We start from the raw sequence: 18,386 nt of genomic DNA, 5'->3' as shown, positions 1-18,386 counted from the left end.
CCGGGTCTCAAGTTTCGGGTTTCGGGACTCGACACTCAGTGATTTGTGCAGTGAGGGAAATATGGATATGTTATTTACATATTTTCGGGTGTCATGCTTCGGGTTTTGTGCTTCGGACATCGGGGCTCGGGCCTTGGCACTCGGCACTTGGTGATTTGTGTACCGGGTGTCGAGTTTCGGGTTCTCGGTACTTGACACTTGGTGATTGGTGCAGTGAGGGAAATATGGATATGTTATATACATATTTTCGGGTTTCAGGCTTTGGGTTTCGGACTTTGGACATCGGGGTTTGGGCCTCGGCACTCGGCACTTGGCACTTGGTAATTTTTGTACTGTGCTTTGAGTTTCAGGTTTTGGCACTCGACACTCGGTGATTTGTGCAATGAGTGAAATATGGATATGTTGTACACATATTTTTGGGTTTCAGGCTTTGTGTTTCGGACTTCGGACATCGGGCCTTGGCACTCGGCACTTGGTGATTTGTGTACCGGGTGTCGAGTTTTGGGTTTCAGTACTCGACACTCGATGATTTGTGCAATGAGTGAAATATTGATATATTGTATACATATTTTCGGGTTTCAAGCTTCGGGTTTCAGGCTTCGGACATCGGGCTTCGGGCCTTGGCACTCGGCACTTGGCACTTGGTGATTTTTGTACCGTGCTTTGAGTTTCAGGTTTTGGCACTCGACACTCAGTGATTTGTGCAGTGAGGGAAATATGGATATGTTATATACATATTTTTGGGTGTCATGCTTCGGGTTTCGGGCTTCGGACATCAGGCCTTGGCACTCGGCACTCGGCACTTGGTGATTTATGTACCGGGTGTTGAGTTTCAGGTTTCAGTACTCGACACTCGGTGATTTGTGCAATGAGTGAAATATTGATATGTTGTATACATATTTTCTAGTTTCGGGCTTCGGACATCAGGGCACAGGCCTCAGCACTTGGCACTTGGTGATTTGTGTACCAGGTGTCAAGTTTTGGGTTTCAGTACTCGACACCCACTGATTTGTGCAGTGAGGGAAATATGGATATGTTGTATACATATTTTTGGGCTTTGGGCTTTGGGCCTCAGCACTCGGCATTCAATGATTTGTTTAATGTAAATGAAAAATGGGCATGTTGCATACCGGGTTTCAAGTTTTGGGTTTTGGCACTCGACACTCGGTGATTTGTGCAATGACTGAAAAATGGATATGTTATATACATGTTTTCAGGTTTTGGACTTTGGGGTTCAGCCCTCAGCACTCGGTACTTGGTGATTTGTGTACTGGGTCTCGAGTTTCGGGTTTTGTCACTTGACACTCAGTGATTTGTGCAATGAATGAAAAATGGACATTTTGCATACATGTTTTTGGGTTCTGGGCTTCGGATTTTGGGACTCAGGCTTTGGGTCTATCAGCACTTGGCACTCAGTGATTTGATACATGGACTTTTAAGCTTCAGGCTTTGGGTGTTCAGGTGTTCATGTGTTTGGTGTAAGGAAATAGAAATTTAACACATTTTCACCAGTTTCCAGTTTCCAGTCTCGAGCTTGGGGTGTTTGGGTGTCCGGAATGGATGTTGCACAATGGGATTCAGGGTTTTGGGCATCTGGGACTCGGTAATCCGTGAATGTCAGACAGATATCTCACTACCTCGGCCCACCCGTCTATATAACATCCCCCTCCATCAGCCCACCTGTCTATATAATGAATATTCTACCACTTCCTTGGCCCATCCGTCTACAAAATAATTCCAGTATGTCGGCCCACCCATCTATACAATAAACCCTTACATTGGCCCACCATCAATAACCCTTACATCGGCCCCGTCTATATAATACATATTCCACCACTCCCTCGGCCCACCCATCTATACAATAAACCATTACATCGGCCCACCCAACATCTTCGAGGATATATATAATATCAGCATAGATGGGCCCACCCATCTCCATCAGAAATAATATCCCTCCCGGCCCATCCATCAACATCGGAGATATACATAACATTGGCCCATAGTCCGCTGGCCCGTCTTATATGGGATATTATGTAGGTCGGGTGACCCGTATAATACGGAAATATGTCACTGTAATATGTGATGTATGTTTTTCCCTACCATCCAGGTTTCCTTACTTAATTCATCTCCCAAGCGATGGCAAAATCTCCTGAACGTGATTTGCCACACCCGGATGTCACTTATGAAGAATTGCTTGCCATGGTCCGGGATCTCCAGCCATTTGAGTCTTACAATCACACAGGCAGTGAGTATCTGATATAATCATTTATCTTTCTGCTAATTTGTCTCTTAGTTCAATCCATTCAAGATCAGGTCTGGGATTACAAACAGCGACATGGACATATTCCCGACCCATCCATCCAACAACTACTCAAGGCTGAGAGACCATTCCGAACTGCCTGGGCAGAAACATCTGACAAACTCAGAAGAGCTGATGAAGACCTCCGGAGGCTGCAAAGAGCTGAACGTTTGACTTCCAAAATGCTCAAGGTATTAGATTCCCTCATTCTTAGGTTTGAAGATCAAATTCAAATGTAAATTACACAATTTCTGTTAGTAGACAAATTACCTGTGAACTTTTGAATGTTTATGAACCCACTCACGTCATGTAAACTACTTAATTATGGATGTATGGAACTCCCATTTCCAATTTATTCACTATCCGAGGACTACCGAGACCTGAGCACCGACCACCAGGTCCATGTTTCGAGTCCGGCGCACCAATAACCTACTTCCCATTGCATGACATGGATATGTACATAAGGGGAGACAGTGTGGGATAAGTACATCACTTCCTTCCCCTTGCTCTTGTCACCCGAGGAGTACTGTCTAATGGCTTTGGCATCGACTTACTCCAGGTGGTCCTCGCCAATCACTCAGTCACAGCTTTCTTTCCTTGCATCCTTTTTGGAGCCGGCAATGTTTTCCTCCCTTCCATTGCAACATCATCGTCAACCTCACCAGTGTTGCTGTTGGTTAACCTGGCCAGGAGGTCACCCATTCACGATGTCAGCAGTGCACCATGTTTTGCCAGCTTGACAGGGCAAGGCTTCGGAATTGACAGTGGGATTGCCGTCTCTGCATGTGATGATGAAGGGCCTTCTCCAGTTCTGGTTCTCTTTTTTGGTGATCTACCATCAGCTGAGTCATTATCATCATTATCATCATCATCATCCATATGATGAGTGTCATTCCCAAAATCACTGTCAGGTTCGGAGGATGAATCCCTAGGGCTTCGGATGATTACCCTTTGCGTGTTTTTGACTTTATCTGTCCGATGGGAAGGCAACCTGCCTGATACGACCGATGCTACCATGTCGCCATCTTTGTTCTTCCATGCTTTGAATGTGAATGTTGATCCTTCGCCTTTCTCCTGCCGAGCATACCAGAAATTGAGGAGGGCTGTCATGTCCCAATTTTGCAACTTGGAAGGCTCCTTCAAGTCGACATCCGCTGGAAGATATCTTCGTGACACAAAGTCATCCTGGCATTGAAGGATGGTGCTCCATGGCACTACTGCCTTGTCGATCCCCAAACAAATCCCTATGTTGATGCATTCAACAAAGTCCTGGATGTAGCAAGGATTGACTCACAATAGTGCGATGTGAGAAAAGCCCTGACTATGGCCTTCTTCTCCTCGAGTTTTGTTTCAGTGATGTCCAGGGAGCAACTGGCATCCCATCCTCATCAGTGTCAAGCTCAAAGGCTGGTTTTCAGATTCTCTTGCGACCTCCCTTCATCTGTCGGCCACCTTCCTGTGCTCAGGCACCTATCACAGAGACCATCAACACACCCCTCCGGGTATCAACAGTTTAAACACTCACCGAACTGTTCCTGCACATACTCCTGCCACACCGGCTCAATGTCCTCCCAGTCCTTTGTCTTCATGAAGCTGTCCCCATCTCCTAATGCCTTGTTATCATCATGCCTGTGTGAAATATATTGGGTTGAAAGATCTGCAATGACAGGTAAAATTCACTCACATCCCAAACAGCACCTCGCCCGTTCATTCTTCCAAGCTGACAACACAAACACTCCCATCCCGCATTGTTAAAAAGTGCTCCATATATGCAGGTCCCTTCTTACGGGCGACCTGTGCTTGTATCTCGGGAGGAGGACAGTTGTTGGACCATTCTTTGGCAGTTTCTTTCGCCTTCTCCAACTCGTCATTGGACAATTCAGCCATGACTCTCTTCACAGCCGCCTGATAATGCTTGAACATACCAGGATCTCCTGGCTTTGCCCTGGACTCATCCTCGATTCTCTTCAGCACCTCTTCCTGATTCTCCTGGTAGATCACCATCCTAGGCATCCATTTCCTCCCATACTTTATCATGTCCTTCCTTTCCTTCTTTTTCTTGTTGTTGAACAACCAAGTCTTGTACATCTGAGCATTGAAGGAAGTGTAAGACATTAAAATTTTTGTTTCGCATCGCAACAAGGATGTATCACCTGCTTCCTCTTTTTCCATTGTCCTTGGTCCACCTTTGGCGCAAACAACCTGGCAGCCCTGGCAATTGCAGTGAAAACTGCCCACTTCTTGCTCCTTTTTGCAGAAGTCCACTCAGGAAGGTAATTCTTCAGCTCGAAAATTTCGGTTTCTGTGAGCTTCTGTGTCTGGGGTTGATGTGCCCTATGTCTTCCAGGAGACAAGCGAGTGGAATGACCTGACCTTGCCATGGTGACTCTGATTGGTGAATGTGCTGAGGGTAAGCAAGGCGTAATTAATATTGGTTCGAAGTTCAACTTTGACCAAAGCCTAACAGTTGGTTAATCACCCCATATTGGACATGATGCCATTAATGGAAATAAATTTGTAATGAACAACCAATACTGCACAAACATAGCATTGGAATAACAATTCGTGCGACCTTCCTGGGCTAATGCTGTTCTTGCAACATTCAAAAATAAGATGAAGATAGGTCTATGCACCCCGCTGCAAAAATCCCACAGGGTAGAAGCAAGGGGCAGAAAAGGTAGGAAAACTTGGGTCAAGGTCCCGCTTGCAAGCGCAAGACTGACATGCCTACAGGTCCATGCCTAACTCTCCCCCAGAATCACCAACACTTCAGCCTGTTCCTGCACCACCTACTTGGGAAGACTGTCCTGATAATACTTATGAGCAAGACCAAGGCTCATTCGAGCCTTTGCAGCTTCCAAAAACAATGGCAAGTGAATGTAAACCATTGGAGTGTTGTTCAAACATTGCTAAGTATAACAAATGCAGAGCCAGAATGACTACCTGAGGCAATGGCTCCCAAGGCAGGAATCATATCTGCATCACCTCCTGGATCGAGAAGCTCCTCCAGAAGATAGGAGATGCATCGCCTGCAACCAGGATGGGGTCTACAAATGTCAAGATTGTCTTGGGGAGCCACTCTATTGCACGGGATGTTGCAGGAGTCAACATTGTCGCAATCCTTTCCACTGGATCAGTCAATGGAATGGTCAGTTCTTCAAGCAAAGTTGTCTTGCTCATGTCGGACTCGTCATACACCTTGGTCATGATGGCAAAGAATGTCCTGCACTCGCAAATAGGTGGGATTTGTTCGAAGGAGACGAACCTGAGGACCAGCTTGAGCCTGAAGATCTACCATCCGTGTCAGGACCAGAGTTCCAGCCTAAGGAAAACACCATGGTCATCGTCGACAAGTCCGGAGTTCATCACCTTGAGGTTCGATGCTGCAATTGTCCAAACACCATGAGTCCAGACATTCAAATGTTTTGACATGGATTTTTCCCTGCATCATTCAACAAACCAAAGACTGTGTTCACCTTCAGAGTGCTCGACAATTTTCTATTGGACAACCTAGAATGTGGCACCTCCACGATGAACTATTACAGCAAGCTCCGGCGAATGACCTCCAGCATGTTTCCTCACCTTGTTCCAGTAATTATATATCTCCTTCATCTAAAGGACATTATATTGACAAGGCAATTGGCAAGGACTGATACAGAGAGCTCATGAGAGTCGCTCGACAGTGGAGGCAGTTGAAGACCATAAAATGGCATGGCATCAGCCATCGTTCCAATGCTCCTAATGCCGGAGATCTTGCATTGTTTTGCCCGACATGTCCTCAGCCTGGGATCAACATATCCTTGTCAGGGAATGAAACACTTGATGAGTGAGTCTAGTTTCATACTTAAGTGACCTAAGTGATGATAAGAACTCCAAGCTGGACATATACCCGGTCATTTGTGATGGACGGTAATTTCAAAGCTGAACACTTGCATCCCATCAAGCCATTTGATGAAGTATGGCTTGCAGATGGGCTGGGGTTCATGGTGGGAAAGGACAGGTATAAAGCGCATCTTGCGGAGGCTGCTGACACTTTGGAAAAATCTAGCTGCAACAATCACCAGGCGGTAAATCAAGCAAATGCGGCTCGGCACAAGCTGGAGTCGATGGGTATTGGGGGAGTTGCTTGTGCCCACCACAGCTGCTTTGTGCCTCATGTGATGGTTGATTTTCAGAAAGGCAAAAGGCAAGCCGAACATGAAGTTCTACATTCACGAGTTGATCATGCATCGTTTGCAGACAAATGAACATGGATTACGCCCTTTGCGAGGCTGCCCAGCACAACATGGAAGGCATTACCAGGGCTGTCACCTCTTATGACATCAACTGTCAAAACAAGCACCTTCAGGTTCGGGTGGATCGAAGCTGATTTCTTGAAATGGTACCAGAATTGACCATCATTCCCGGCATTGGTTTGTGGCACGTGCATGGACATCAAGACAGCTGCTATGTCCGATATGCATTGAATTTCATCGAAGGCATTGGCTGGATAGATGGAGAGATCATGGAGACTCTCTGGGCACATCTTAACCTAATTTCCCCTGCTGCTTGGGGAATGTCATCCCCTCATCGACAGGAATGTCTCGATTTTCAGATGAACAATTCCAACTTCTGCAAGATGATCTGCATGAAAAGGACCCTTTGCCGTAAATACAAGCAGGCGAAAAATTGCATCGCCGAAAGTGAAAAGGCTTTCGACAGACTCGATGAAGCAGCACCCGCCAATTTGAAGACAGAATGGTTGGCCAATGAGAGGATCACTCAATCCAGCAGAATAAATGATCCTGTGGCGATGGATGTTTACGAGATAAATATCAAGAAGGGTAAGCTGACCATGTCTCCATAGAAGTCTGAATTAATTTCGCACTCAGCACCGAGCAAAAAGGAGATCGAACTTAGACTGCTAGAGCAGGGTAATGCCCGTAATGCAGCACCATCTCGGAGATCTGTGGCAACATGGATATCTATGGGGTTGGCAATCAAGGAGGCTCAAATTGCATTGCTCATTGAGGTCCAAAGAATCGGAAAATGAACTATGGAGACACAGAGATTAGACCTTGCCCGGCAATGAGATCATCTCCAAGGCCAGATAGATGGATTTACGTGTTCTGCTGTCATGCATCTCGGAGAGGGATTCGATGGAGATGACAATCATGATGACTTGAATGTAGACATCCTAGATGATCTCGATGATGACCTGGAAGATTTTACCGAGACATCTGATACATGGATGAACTCGCCCGAGCTCATTGTGATCCCATTGTCATCAAACCTCGGGGTAGATCGATGCAGACACTTGATGGCAGAGGATCTCATTCCACTGGAGATCTCCCTTCACGAAGGGCAGGCAAATGATGCACTTCACAACCTCCACATTCACTTGTGCAACAAGGCAGTCCTATTCCGAACGATGGTCAGGCAAGTATGTATACCAAGACCAGGACGCAAATGATGAAACTTGACATGGGGCATGGCCAACTTCAGAAGTACAAACCCCTGCTTCGCGAGCAGCTCAAAATCAGCACTGCTGTGGGTGATCCGAATGCCTGTGGTCAATGAAATGAATCCCTCGCATGGTTCTGGTCTGTCAAGGTCAACATGCATGGTCCGGATCAATCATGGAATGAGGAATGTGAGTTCCCTAATGCTCGACACGTCCGACGTTGAGCTGACCGGACAAATATGAAGTTTACCAAGTTCACTGGCTCCGGGCAAAGGCACTACAGGATTGATGGAAGGAAGAGCTGATGTTGGTCCAATTCGAGATGGATTGGACATGTAACTTTTTCTTGTGGAAAGCAACCCAATGGGGCGACCGGATGCAGGAATCATTCACAAAATGAGTTCCGGGTCATGCATGCTACTCCAGAAGGCAATCCCGAATGTATTCATTGCTGGCGCAGGACACCCAGGCAGCGTTTCAACACCTGCAGACCATTTTGATAGATTCCCGAGATGAATGAATGGTTTATTGCCGATGGGATATAACAACCATTTTGATATACAAATTTAGTCCCAGGAATTGGCCGGGTCAGCCCATGTCGGAGTTTGAAAAATTTATCCATCCATCAGTGGATGATATTTTCACATCTGAACCAACTGTCATTGTCATTGCCAGTGTGATACTCCTGCATCAGCCATGCCTGAATTATATGCTTCTCCTGCATCCACTTCTGACAATCAGAATTCACTCAATGAGTACCGGCCCCTCACTCTCACTCCTGCAGACATTTCAGCTACTATGTCGATGTCTGCATCGCGCATCCGTGCATCCATCTCCCAATATCAGGCAGAGGCTGCAAATAACAATCTTCCCCCTTTGGCTCAGATCAGGCACTTCAAAGCCGGGCTGCAATGGGAGATCACTGTAAGACCCTGACGACACTGGCGGTTAATGCTGACATCTTCCACAGACTTTTGTCATGCCCATCCTCCAGTACTCAGCTGCCAGGAACATCATTTCGGTCGTTCCCAGCCCTATCGCTCATATTCTTCATTTGATTCCTGGTCACACCTGGAACACGGTTCCGGATCACATCTTTTCATATCACATCTGTGTGTTTCATGACATCGCAGATCCTGGAGATCCATCCTGGATCATATCCGGCTATGATACCCCATGGTGGATGGGAGAAACTGCAATCCCAAACGAACCATGGCAATGGGATTGGGTGATGACTTGCTGTATCTTTCACTACCAGCATTGGCTAGTAAGATTCTTATTCCATTTCCTTGATTCATGACTGATCTGTTCTAGGATGGCGTTGAGAATGATGGTCTGACAATTCCGGAGCAGGTGGATCATACCTCAGTTCCATCACTGATGGGACTGAGGTGGATTAGAGAACGCCTCCTGACATTACTTGAGGAGCAATGTGAGGGCATCCGTGACAAGATGGCAGAGATACAAATCTACACTGCCATTCTGGACAGATTGAAGAGAGGCAGAGGAGAGTAGCTCTAGTCACTCAGTTGGAAATGTTGAAGTGCAAGTTGCATATGTGTTTTATGAGTACTGAAAATTGCATGTAAACATTGCAATATCTAACATGATGTTATATGGCAAGTCCCGAAATAAACGGTGCAGATGTTCATCACCATGTCCTGACCACCAAGGTCCGGATATCGAGTCCCAATTACCGAGACCCCATTACCGAACTCCGAATATTGAGTTTTGAGTTCTGAACGTTGAGTACCGAGTGTCAAGTACCGAATGCTGACTGGCGAATATCGAACTCCGAGTTCCGGATCTCCATTACTGATTCCCAACTCCCAGAATTTAACTACCGAGGTCTGAATATCGAGACCCGATTGCCGAACTCCGAATATCGAGTGTCGAGTTTCGAATATCAATTTCCGAGTTCCAGATATCAAGTCCCGATTACCAAGTTCCGAAATGTCGGGTACTGAGCGTCGAGTACTGAATGTTTACTGCCAAATATTGAACTCCAAGTTCCAGATCTCCATTACCGATTCCCGACTCCCGGAATTTAACTACCAAGGTCCAAATATCGAGACCCGAGTGCCGAGACCCGATTACCGAACTCCGAATATCGAGTGTCGAGTTCCAGATATCGAGTCCCGATTACTGAGTTCCGAAATGTCGGGTGCTGAGCGTCGAGTACCAAATGTTTACTGCCAAATATTGAACTCCGAGTTCAGGATTCTCCATTACCGATTCCAGACTCCCGGAACATAACTACTGAGGTCCGAGTATCGACACCCGAGTGCCGAGACCCGATTACCGAGCTCCAAATATTGAGTTCCGAGGTCCAAGCATTGAGTACTGAATGTTGACTGCTGAATATCAAACTTCGAGTTCCGGATCTCCATTACCAATTCCTGACTCCCAGCATTTAACTACCGAGGTCCAAATATCAAGACCCGAGTGCCGAGGCCCAGTTACCAAGCTCCTGGCCTTGATGACTGTCGATAGGATCTGAGTCTAAATACAATGATAGCCATCGCCCCAGTACCATTTTCAAATTTGTACAGCAGCATTCATACTTACATTTCTTTGCTTCTCTGTGCCCTTTTGACTTGTAGGTTCCTTTTGCAACAGACCGTTCTTCTTAGCATTGCCTAGCGTAAGGTCGATGATATCGTCTGCGCTACTCCAACCCAGGGCCGGCCTTTTGTAACTGCGCACCACAACTGAAACCCCACTCCCTCGCGCTGAATGTGTTGGTGCTCAAGTGTCATCAAGAGACACAGAAGGCTCTGGACAGTTATTGTATGCATCCGCTATGGATTTCAGACCTCGAGTGTCATCAAGAGAGACGGTTCGTACTTGGTAGTTGAAAGCAGGTACTGACATGGGTAATTACACTTTCTACTTTTTTCATCTTCCACATGGTGGTAGGGTTCGTCAATCCACCCTAGCCCATCCGCATGAGGGAACCCCGGCATAAATATGAACAGAGTCCCTCATATACCATGCCTACCCAACCCTATCCCCCTCCACCTCATGAACCCCATGTCTGACAATCCTTCCAGAAAATCCAATCATACACCTGGGATCATACCCAAACTCCAGCTGAAGGCTTGGCATGCTCATCTGAGCATTAGAATAATTCCCCATGGTGGTGAGAATATCAAAGCATTCAGGAATTGATAAATGGTCTCGATGATGCGGGGTTTGACGATTGGAAATGATGGATAGCGTGTTAAACATGGATGCCCAGTACTGGAGGATCTTGGACATTCTTGGCAGTTCCTTGCTTTCTGCCTTTTCTCTGAGGCTTGAAAATGTTCATAACCCTGCCCAGTACTGCTCTGGATGCATGATCCTGAGCGCCGCTGATGTGATGGCTGCTGGCCTCGCAATGGTGTTTAGGATTCCCTCGGACAATGGTCCCTTTAATGATGCAGATACCTCCGGGTCCGCTAGATTCTATGGGATTGGTGTGCTCAACTACTGAAATCATCATCCTATCAAATCCTACCTTGTGCCCCTGTTGAAACCATGCCGGAGATAAATTAATGCACCTGGCAGGTAGGCCAACATCTTCCAAGTGGTGTTTGAACCACTCTGGATTGGTTTGCCAATTCCCATCGACCTTCACACTTCTTTCCAGACTCGGAGACAGCAACTCAGTGGCTGCCCAAATTTCCTTCTGTGGTTACCATCTGGTATTTAATATATATTGAGTAACAATCTATATCACACACCTGTGTTTCGGCTGTCAGGACGTCTGGGAGATACCATGCAATGATGGTGCCGGACACATCTAGAATGGTGGCGGGTATGTCCACAAACCTTGTCCCCTCATGGCCGGGAGGACATCTCTTAAGCAACTTCTCCTCTTTCTCCTCATTGTGCCCGGTGTTCTTTGGGGAGATCAATTTGCTATATCTTGCAATGTTGATGTTTATCTGAACTGTGATGAAGGAATTTGAATGATCAAATGAATTTTCTGAATCTGCAGGAAGACCCACTCGGATTTTTATATGCCTTTATGAGCCAATCTACCAATCAATTGCAGGCCATCACTAGATCAGTGTCTAGGTTAGGAGAAGGTATCACCGGGTCTCCTCCTGTCTTCTCTGCATTGAATTTCTGTGCAGTATATTCACATGCCTCGTGAGTGACTGTCAGGGCCCAAGTGCGCCAGAGGCTTATTTGAATTGCAGAAGTGGAAGAACTATTCATGATGAAGTCGATCTTGGGAAATCAGAAGCTGAATGCTGGACGCCCAGAGGTTGGTGTTAAAGGGGGTGGAGATAGTCAGGATCAGATAAGGGAGCTGAAATACCAGATCATTGGAAGTGTGCTGGATATCAGATATTCATTTGTCGACTCCCGGGGCTCGGATCTCAGCATGCTTCACTCAAATTTCGGTAGTCGGAACTTGGCATTTGGCATTTGGTAGGTGGTGAACACGAGGTTCTGATAAGAGAACCTTCCATGATGTCGGCTGTCGAAGATATATTACCATCCATTGCTCAATAAAATACCCGATCATTGGAAGTGTGCTGGATATCAGATATTCGTTTATTGACACCCGGGTCTCGGAACTCGGTATGCTTCACTCAAATTTCAGTAGTCAGAACCTTGCTTCTCGTACAGCAATGCAATAGTAATGAACCTGCAGCTGCAGGAACTCATTACACTTCACCCGAATTAGCTACTCAGCAATCAGTACTGCATTGTTTTACAATTATCATTCACCTGTGCCCACCTGTCTATATTATATACCACCCTTGGCCCACCCATCTAATATAATATATCCCTGGGCCCACCCGTGTATGTGATAACATGTACCCTTGGCCAGCCCACCCATCTATCTGATACCCACCTTCCTTGACACTCGGCCCACCCATCTAAGATAATATATATCTGGGCCCACCCGTGTATGTGACACAATGTACCCTCAGCCGGCCCACCCGTCTAATATAGTATATATCTGGGCCCACTCGTGTATGTGATGACAAGTACCCTTGGCATACCTGTCTCTCTGATACCCACCTACCTTGGTACACCCATCTACATAATATCCAACTACCTCAGCCTATCTGTCTATAGAATATTCATGTCCATCGGCCCACTCATCTACTCTACATATTCCACACATGGTCCCACCTGCCTCCATCAGAAATAATATCCCTCCTGGCCCATCCGTCAACATCGAGGATATACATCACATCAGCCCATCATCCGCTGGCCCGTCTTATACGAGATATTATGTAGGTCGGGTGACCCATATAATACGGAAATATGTCACTGTAATATGTGCGCAGATACTAGAAAGAACAATGCTGGTACCGCAGAGACCCAATACTGAAGTAGGAATGCATCAATACGAAGCCGATGTAGACCTATGGCATCGCACGTATGGCACAGATGGGATGACAACCCTAGATCGCCCATACCCACTAAGGCCAGGAACTGCGTTAGTGGGCTCTGGAGAATGTTATAACTGCAGGATGGTCACAGACCCAAGCCACATGAGCTCACAATGCATGACGATGAGTCCGTTGTGTCCACACAAGACTAAATGGCGCCAACAGGTGGCAGGAATGTTATGATGTGCGATGCTACAGCAAGGAGCACGTACCCCATATACCACCCCAGTCCAATATGTCGCACCAGCAAACCTTCCGCCATACCAAGCACACAGTAACCCTTATGCGCAGCCAGTATATCATGTCACCCCGCAGGACAAACAAGGATGGGGAGAACAGAACAATGTATGGGGAGCACAGGAACCAGGATATGACTGGGGGTCGGAAAATTATGGGGGGACACTGCAAACACTGGACCAGCAGTAGTCCCACAGGTATCCAGTCCATATTTCAATTCATTGCACGAACAGCAGTCGAACTCTTATATTTTCTCTACGTCTCAAGCAGAAGTGCAAGAAGTGCTTAGTACTGTACATACTATGGACACACTCGCTATTCCTACTGAATTACTTTCTCTTATCTCTAAGGCTAACACGTTACCAGTTAGCACCCTTTCACTTTCAGATTCCTTCTTTTCTTCAATTATGGACGCAGAAGCACCAGCGGATGAACCGCAGTCATTTACGAGCCTGGTTGTACCTTCCTCTATACCTTATAATTGTATCACTGATGTTTATTTGGTGGACACATCGGGAAAAACAATCCGAGAACAAATCAGTAACCCGTTCCCAACAGTACCCCAATTACATGGACCATGAGGGGAGAAAGTGTGAATTTTAGCCATTGTCGACAATGGAGCTATGATCAATGCCATTGACGCAGCGGCATATCAGAGAATCACACGGAGACTAACACCACTAAGTCCATCCTCCAGAACACTTCGCATGGCTGACGGTTCCCTAGTACCATTGACAGGCATATGGACAGGAACAGTCTCGTGGGGACCCACCAACGTACAGATGTCCTTCGAAGTTTTCCCTAGCGGAGGATCCTGGCACATGCTAATTGGAAAACCACTGCTAGAACAAGTCCATGCAATTCAAGACTATGGCAACGACACCATAATGCTCCCACACAGTAATAGTTTCTATCAAATTTCAAACTTTGTAACATACCGCCCGTTACCAACCCCATGTTTACCTTCAGCTATCTGATTCCCATCTGTCACTAATTTCGATCAGATGTCAACACCTTCCTTAGACTCAAATTTAATAGACTCAAATAATACTAACATTTCACACATACAAACTATAGCAGATACATATCTAATAGCAACTAATACTAATCCCTCTAATCATACAGCTACAGATTCAGCCACAGAGGAGAAGATATACCCAATTCTTGAAGTCGAAGACCCAGAGCAACTGATACATATAGGTGAAGTGCTGGACCTTTCATCCTTGACACTACTGAGTAATATATTCACTAGATTAACAGAACAACGGACCCTTCTGGCCAGCGAGAGTGGAAGCCATAGTAAACTCGGTTCGATATGGAACTCAACTCACGGAAGATCAGTGGGACAAGGCACAGACGCTAATAGCAGAATTCGCAGATGTCTTTGCACTATCAGTATGAGAAGTAAAGCCAGTATACTTTATCAAGTTTCATTTACAGGTCCCACCGGGTACATCCTTTGCCAAGAAGATACAGCAAAGACCTTTGACAAAGCCACAACACAAGTATCTCTTCCCAGTACTAGAGGATATGCGAGACGCAGGAATAACATGATTCATCAAATCAGATGAGGTCAAGGCTGTCGCATCAACGGTCTTAGTACAGAAGGCACACTCTGGTACAAGCCTATCTATGGAGGATATACGACAGATCATGAACAGGCAGTGCATTAAATTGGGTGAGCCTCCAGATCCAGAAATTGACCTAGACTCAGCACCTCCAATCGTACCAGAACCTGTAGACGCCTCGAAAATTAAGTGGCACATATGTCAGAACTTTAACGATGTCAAAAAAGTGTCAGAAGTCTCTCCAACTCCACAAGGGGACATTGCAGCAAAACAGCAGTGTTTAGCAGGACACAAGTACATATGTGTACTTGATTTCACAGCTGGATTCTATGCAATTCCAGTAGAAGAAGAAAGCCAACCATACTTGTGCTTCTATATGGAAGGGCGAGGGTATGAAGCATACTGCCGGATGCCAATGGGAGTTCACAGTGCGCCGTCGTCTTTTAGCAATCTCACAGCTCAAGCGCTACATGACATCTTGGTCAAACTAATGATGGAATTATATGTCGATGATGGTGCAGTAGCAGGAGATGACTTTGACGAGCTATTGAATCGCTTATGCACATTTTTCATCCGATGTCGAGAACGGAGCCTGTCAATATCACCAACAAAGACACAACTGTTCATGAATGAGGTTATCTTTGGAGGAGCACAAGTAGGACAAGAAGGAATATGTCCGGACTTGGCAAAAATGGCAGCAGTTCGCTGAGTGGCCGATTCCTCAGAATCTTCTAGAACTGATGCGCTTCTTAGGTCTTACTGGTTATTTCAGATTGCTCATCAAAGACTATGCACACATCGCAGCCCCACTCATGGACATGTTACGTAACCTGGATATGCCAACAAGCACCATGAAGGTAAAGAAGAGCAAGTACAGACAATTCTTACGAGAACATAAGCTCAAGAACTTCTGGGAACAACGCCACACACAAACCTTCCTGAGACTCAAGCAAACCCTCATAACGGAACCAGTACTGCAGTGCACCTAAGTTCGACAGGTCCCCATTCATCATTACCAGCAATGGATGCAAAGACAGATTTGGTGCAGTTCTAGGGCAACAATTTATGACAAGGAATGATGCAGGGGAAACAACGACCAGAGTACACCCAATTGCATTTGCATCCAAATGAACTGTCACCATCAGAAGAACAATACAAGCTGTACTTACTAGAATTTGCAGCTCTAAAGTACGCATTCGATCAATTTGGTGGGACTATCTGGGGTTTTCCAGTCGAAGTCGAAACAGACTGTATCGTGCTATGAGACACATTGTTGAGCGACAAGCCATCGACGGTACATGCTCGATGGCAAGATGGAATCATCGCATACCAAATAACAGATGTCAGGCATCGCTCTGGGACAAGTAATACAGTGGCAGACACACTGAGCCGCTGAATGTCAGGATACCCAAGAGCGGATGGAGATGGGAGTGCATGGACGGTCAATGAGGACTGGGAAAGTGCGCATGGCCTGGTGAACGATCTACTCGTTCTACAAACAACTGAACCTACCCTTGAATCCCTAGTACCAGACCTTCGCAAACGGTTCAAGGAGGAGCCACTCTTTCTAGATGTGGTCGATGTGTTACTCAATATTAACAGCGACAAACCAGAACAAGAGAGAAGGAGAGCACAACATCGAGCTCTAGGGTATATGATTGAAGATGGTCAGTTATGGCGCATTGCGGATGGTAAGAGCACACGCGCAAGGTCACACGTAGAATGTGTATCACAAGAAGAAGCCATAGCATTAGCAAGAGAAGTGCACGCTACTAATGGACATTGGGGGAGAGATCTCACAAAGTTGCAGCTTATGGAGCACATCGCAAGCCCACATCTTGACCACTCCATCATAAGAGCATTGCTCGAATGCCCGCAATGCAAGAACTTCAGCTCAACTCAGTTGCACGCCCTGATGTACCCAATCACGCGACATCACCTGTTCGAACTGCTAGTTGCAGATTATTTGTCCCTTCCAAAAGGTAAAGGTGGATTCAGTAATGTTTTGCTTATTCTAGACACCTATTCTCAATATATATGGGGCTTCAAGCTGAAGACTCACGGAAATGCCAAGACCACAATTGCAGGACTAGAAACAGTCACCCACGTGTTTCGAGCACCAGAGACATTCATGACCGATGGAGGATCACACTTTGACAATGGAGAAGTGAGAGCATGGTGTGCAGCGCACAATACAACACACCAGGTCATAGCAGCCTACTCTCCATGGGTCAATGGACTAGTGGAGAATGCAAACGGGAAATTGCTAGGGCGATTGAAGAGGCTATGCAGCCCAGGGGTAGGAGAGGATGAATACAAGAGAACAAAGACAGAAGACCTCACCGGATCATGGCCAGACCACTTCGACACAGCAATCTGTCAGCTGAACGAACACATCATACCAGTGTTCAAGTTGTCACCCAAAGAACTACTCCTCGGGCTAGTAGTCAATACCGTCCCCAATACTGCTGCAGATGCAAGTACAGCACCAAGTACTTCGGACGTCAATGTCCATATGGTGTACGTGGAACAACAACAACTGGATGGCGCAAATCAAGCAACAGCACACGCAATCAAACGGAAAGCCACTTTCGACAAGAGAGTCATACAATTGCGCGCAGGAGAAGTTGTATTTGAACCAGGGCAGTTAGTCCAAGTATACACAAATGCCTTAGACATGACAATGTCGAACTCGAGGAAACTCACCCCAAAATGGTCAGCACCTAGACAAGTCATCTCTAAACTCGGCAATTCCTATACTCTCACATCCCTCGAAGGATTTCCTCTTCACGGACTATTCCATGCACAACGTCTTTGCCGCTTCATACCTTGAGACGGTACAGAACTAGCTGCACTGCAAGCAATGTTGTCGAGCGAAGAGGTGGATAGCAACATTGAAGCAGATGGTGTGTGGGCGGCCATTCAGGAGGAGATAGAACACTGGGAGCAGGCATTGGAGATGGAGGGCAAGGACATAGAAGACAGCACAAGTGACAGTCGGTTGCATAGTGTGATCCCGGAGGGACACATTTAGAAGGGGGGGCACATGTAGTGGGGAGCGCAGTGAGAGGTTAGCCGGCAGGAGTAGGCGCTGGGTTAGAGCGAGCAGGTAGCACAGGTAGAGCAGGGGTCAGGGGTCAGGGGTGTCAGAGGTCCGAGAGCAGCATGTAGTTAGCACGAGTGTGGGTTAGAGCAACAGAGCATCTTGGTTCCTGTCCTCTCTAGAGCGCTAGGCTGGTGTCTCCAATGGACATGGACAAAGGATCAGGACTTAGGCGAAGCTCACGCAAAAATGTTTGGACACAACGAGAACCCGATATATTCTTGTATGTACAGCGCGAAGTGTGCGCGTGGAGAGACACAGGCGTATAGTACAGTGAGACAAGGCGGCACAGAGAGAAGAAAAAGAAAAGAGTATAGTAAGCATCTATCTACTT

At 46.4% G+C, this 18,386-nt stretch overlaps 6 protein-coding genes across 6 annotated transcripts; 4 read left to right on the top strand and 2 right to left on the bottom strand.

Moving 5' to 3' along the window:
* Nucleotides 1–3,001: 3,001 nt before the first annotated feature.
* EDB93DRAFT_1249457 (uncharacterized protein) lies at nt 3,002–4,680 on the bottom strand (the record flags this gene model as incomplete). Its single annotated transcript, XM_041452862.1, has 5 exons — nt 3,002–3,543; nt 3,594–3,683; nt 3,825–3,956; nt 4,030–4,387; nt 4,453–4,680. The coding sequence occupies 5 exons, from the start codon at nt 4,678–4,680 to the stop codon at nt 3,002–3,004; spliced, it is 1,350 nt and encodes a 449-aa protein (XP_041308787.1).
* Nucleotides 4,681–5,221: 541 nt separating this feature from the next.
* EDB93DRAFT_1240089 (uncharacterized protein) lies at nt 5,222–7,331 on the top strand (the record flags this gene model as incomplete). Its single annotated transcript, XM_041451711.1, has 7 exons — nt 5,222–5,721; nt 5,782–5,890; nt 5,962–6,101; nt 6,168–6,485; nt 6,539–6,653; nt 6,801–6,981; nt 7,171–7,331. The coding sequence occupies 7 exons, from the start codon at nt 5,222–5,224 to the stop codon at nt 7,329–7,331; spliced, it is 1,524 nt and encodes a 507-aa protein (XP_041308786.1).
* Nucleotides 7,332–7,415: 84 nt separating this feature from the next.
* EDB93DRAFT_1249453 (uncharacterized protein) lies at nt 7,416–7,858 on the top strand (the record flags this gene model as incomplete). Its single annotated transcript, XM_041452861.1, has 2 exons — nt 7,416–7,721; nt 7,784–7,858. 2 exons carry the CDS (start codon nt 7,416–7,418, stop codon nt 7,856–7,858), a joined length of 381 nt encoding a protein of 126 aa, XP_041308785.1.
* Nucleotides 7,859–8,438: 580 nt separating this feature from the next.
* On the top strand, nt 8,439–9,257 carry EDB93DRAFT_1249452 (uncharacterized protein; the record flags this gene model as incomplete). The annotated part of the gene is made up of 3 exons (XM_041452860.1): nt 8,439–8,666; nt 8,713–9,009; nt 9,057–9,257. 3 exons carry the CDS (start codon nt 8,439–8,441, stop codon nt 9,255–9,257), a joined length of 726 nt encoding a protein of 241 aa, XP_041308784.1.
* An 849-nt stretch (nt 9,258–10,106) lies between these two features.
* On the bottom strand, nt 10,107–10,616 carry EDB93DRAFT_1103203 (uncharacterized protein; the record flags this gene model as incomplete). Its single annotated transcript, XM_041447285.1, has 3 exons — nt 10,107–10,244; nt 10,311–10,474; nt 10,559–10,616. The coding sequence occupies 3 exons, from the start codon at nt 10,614–10,616 to the stop codon at nt 10,107–10,109; spliced, it is 360 nt and encodes a 119-aa protein (XP_041308783.1).
* Nucleotides 10,617–13,977: 3,361 nt separating this feature from the next.
* Nucleotides 13,978–14,274, top strand: EDB93DRAFT_1071588 (uncharacterized protein; the record flags this gene model as incomplete). The annotated part of the gene is made up of 1 exon (XM_041444979.1): nt 13,978–14,274. A coding segment is annotated over one exon (297 nt), but the record flags the coding sequence as incomplete, so codon positions are not given.
* Nucleotides 14,275–18,386: the final 4,112 nt, after the last annotated feature.

The sequence above is a fragment of the Suillus bovinus genome (genome assembly GCF_016758785.1).
Source record: "Suillus bovinus strain UH-Sbo-P2 chromosome Unknown EDB93scaffold_20, whole genome shotgun sequence".
NCBI lineage: Eukaryota > Fungi > Basidiomycota > Agaricomycetes > Boletales > Suillaceae > Suillus > Suillus bovinus.
Note: the sequence above shows the minus strand (reverse complement) of the source record. Positions and strands in the feature narration are given on the sequence as shown.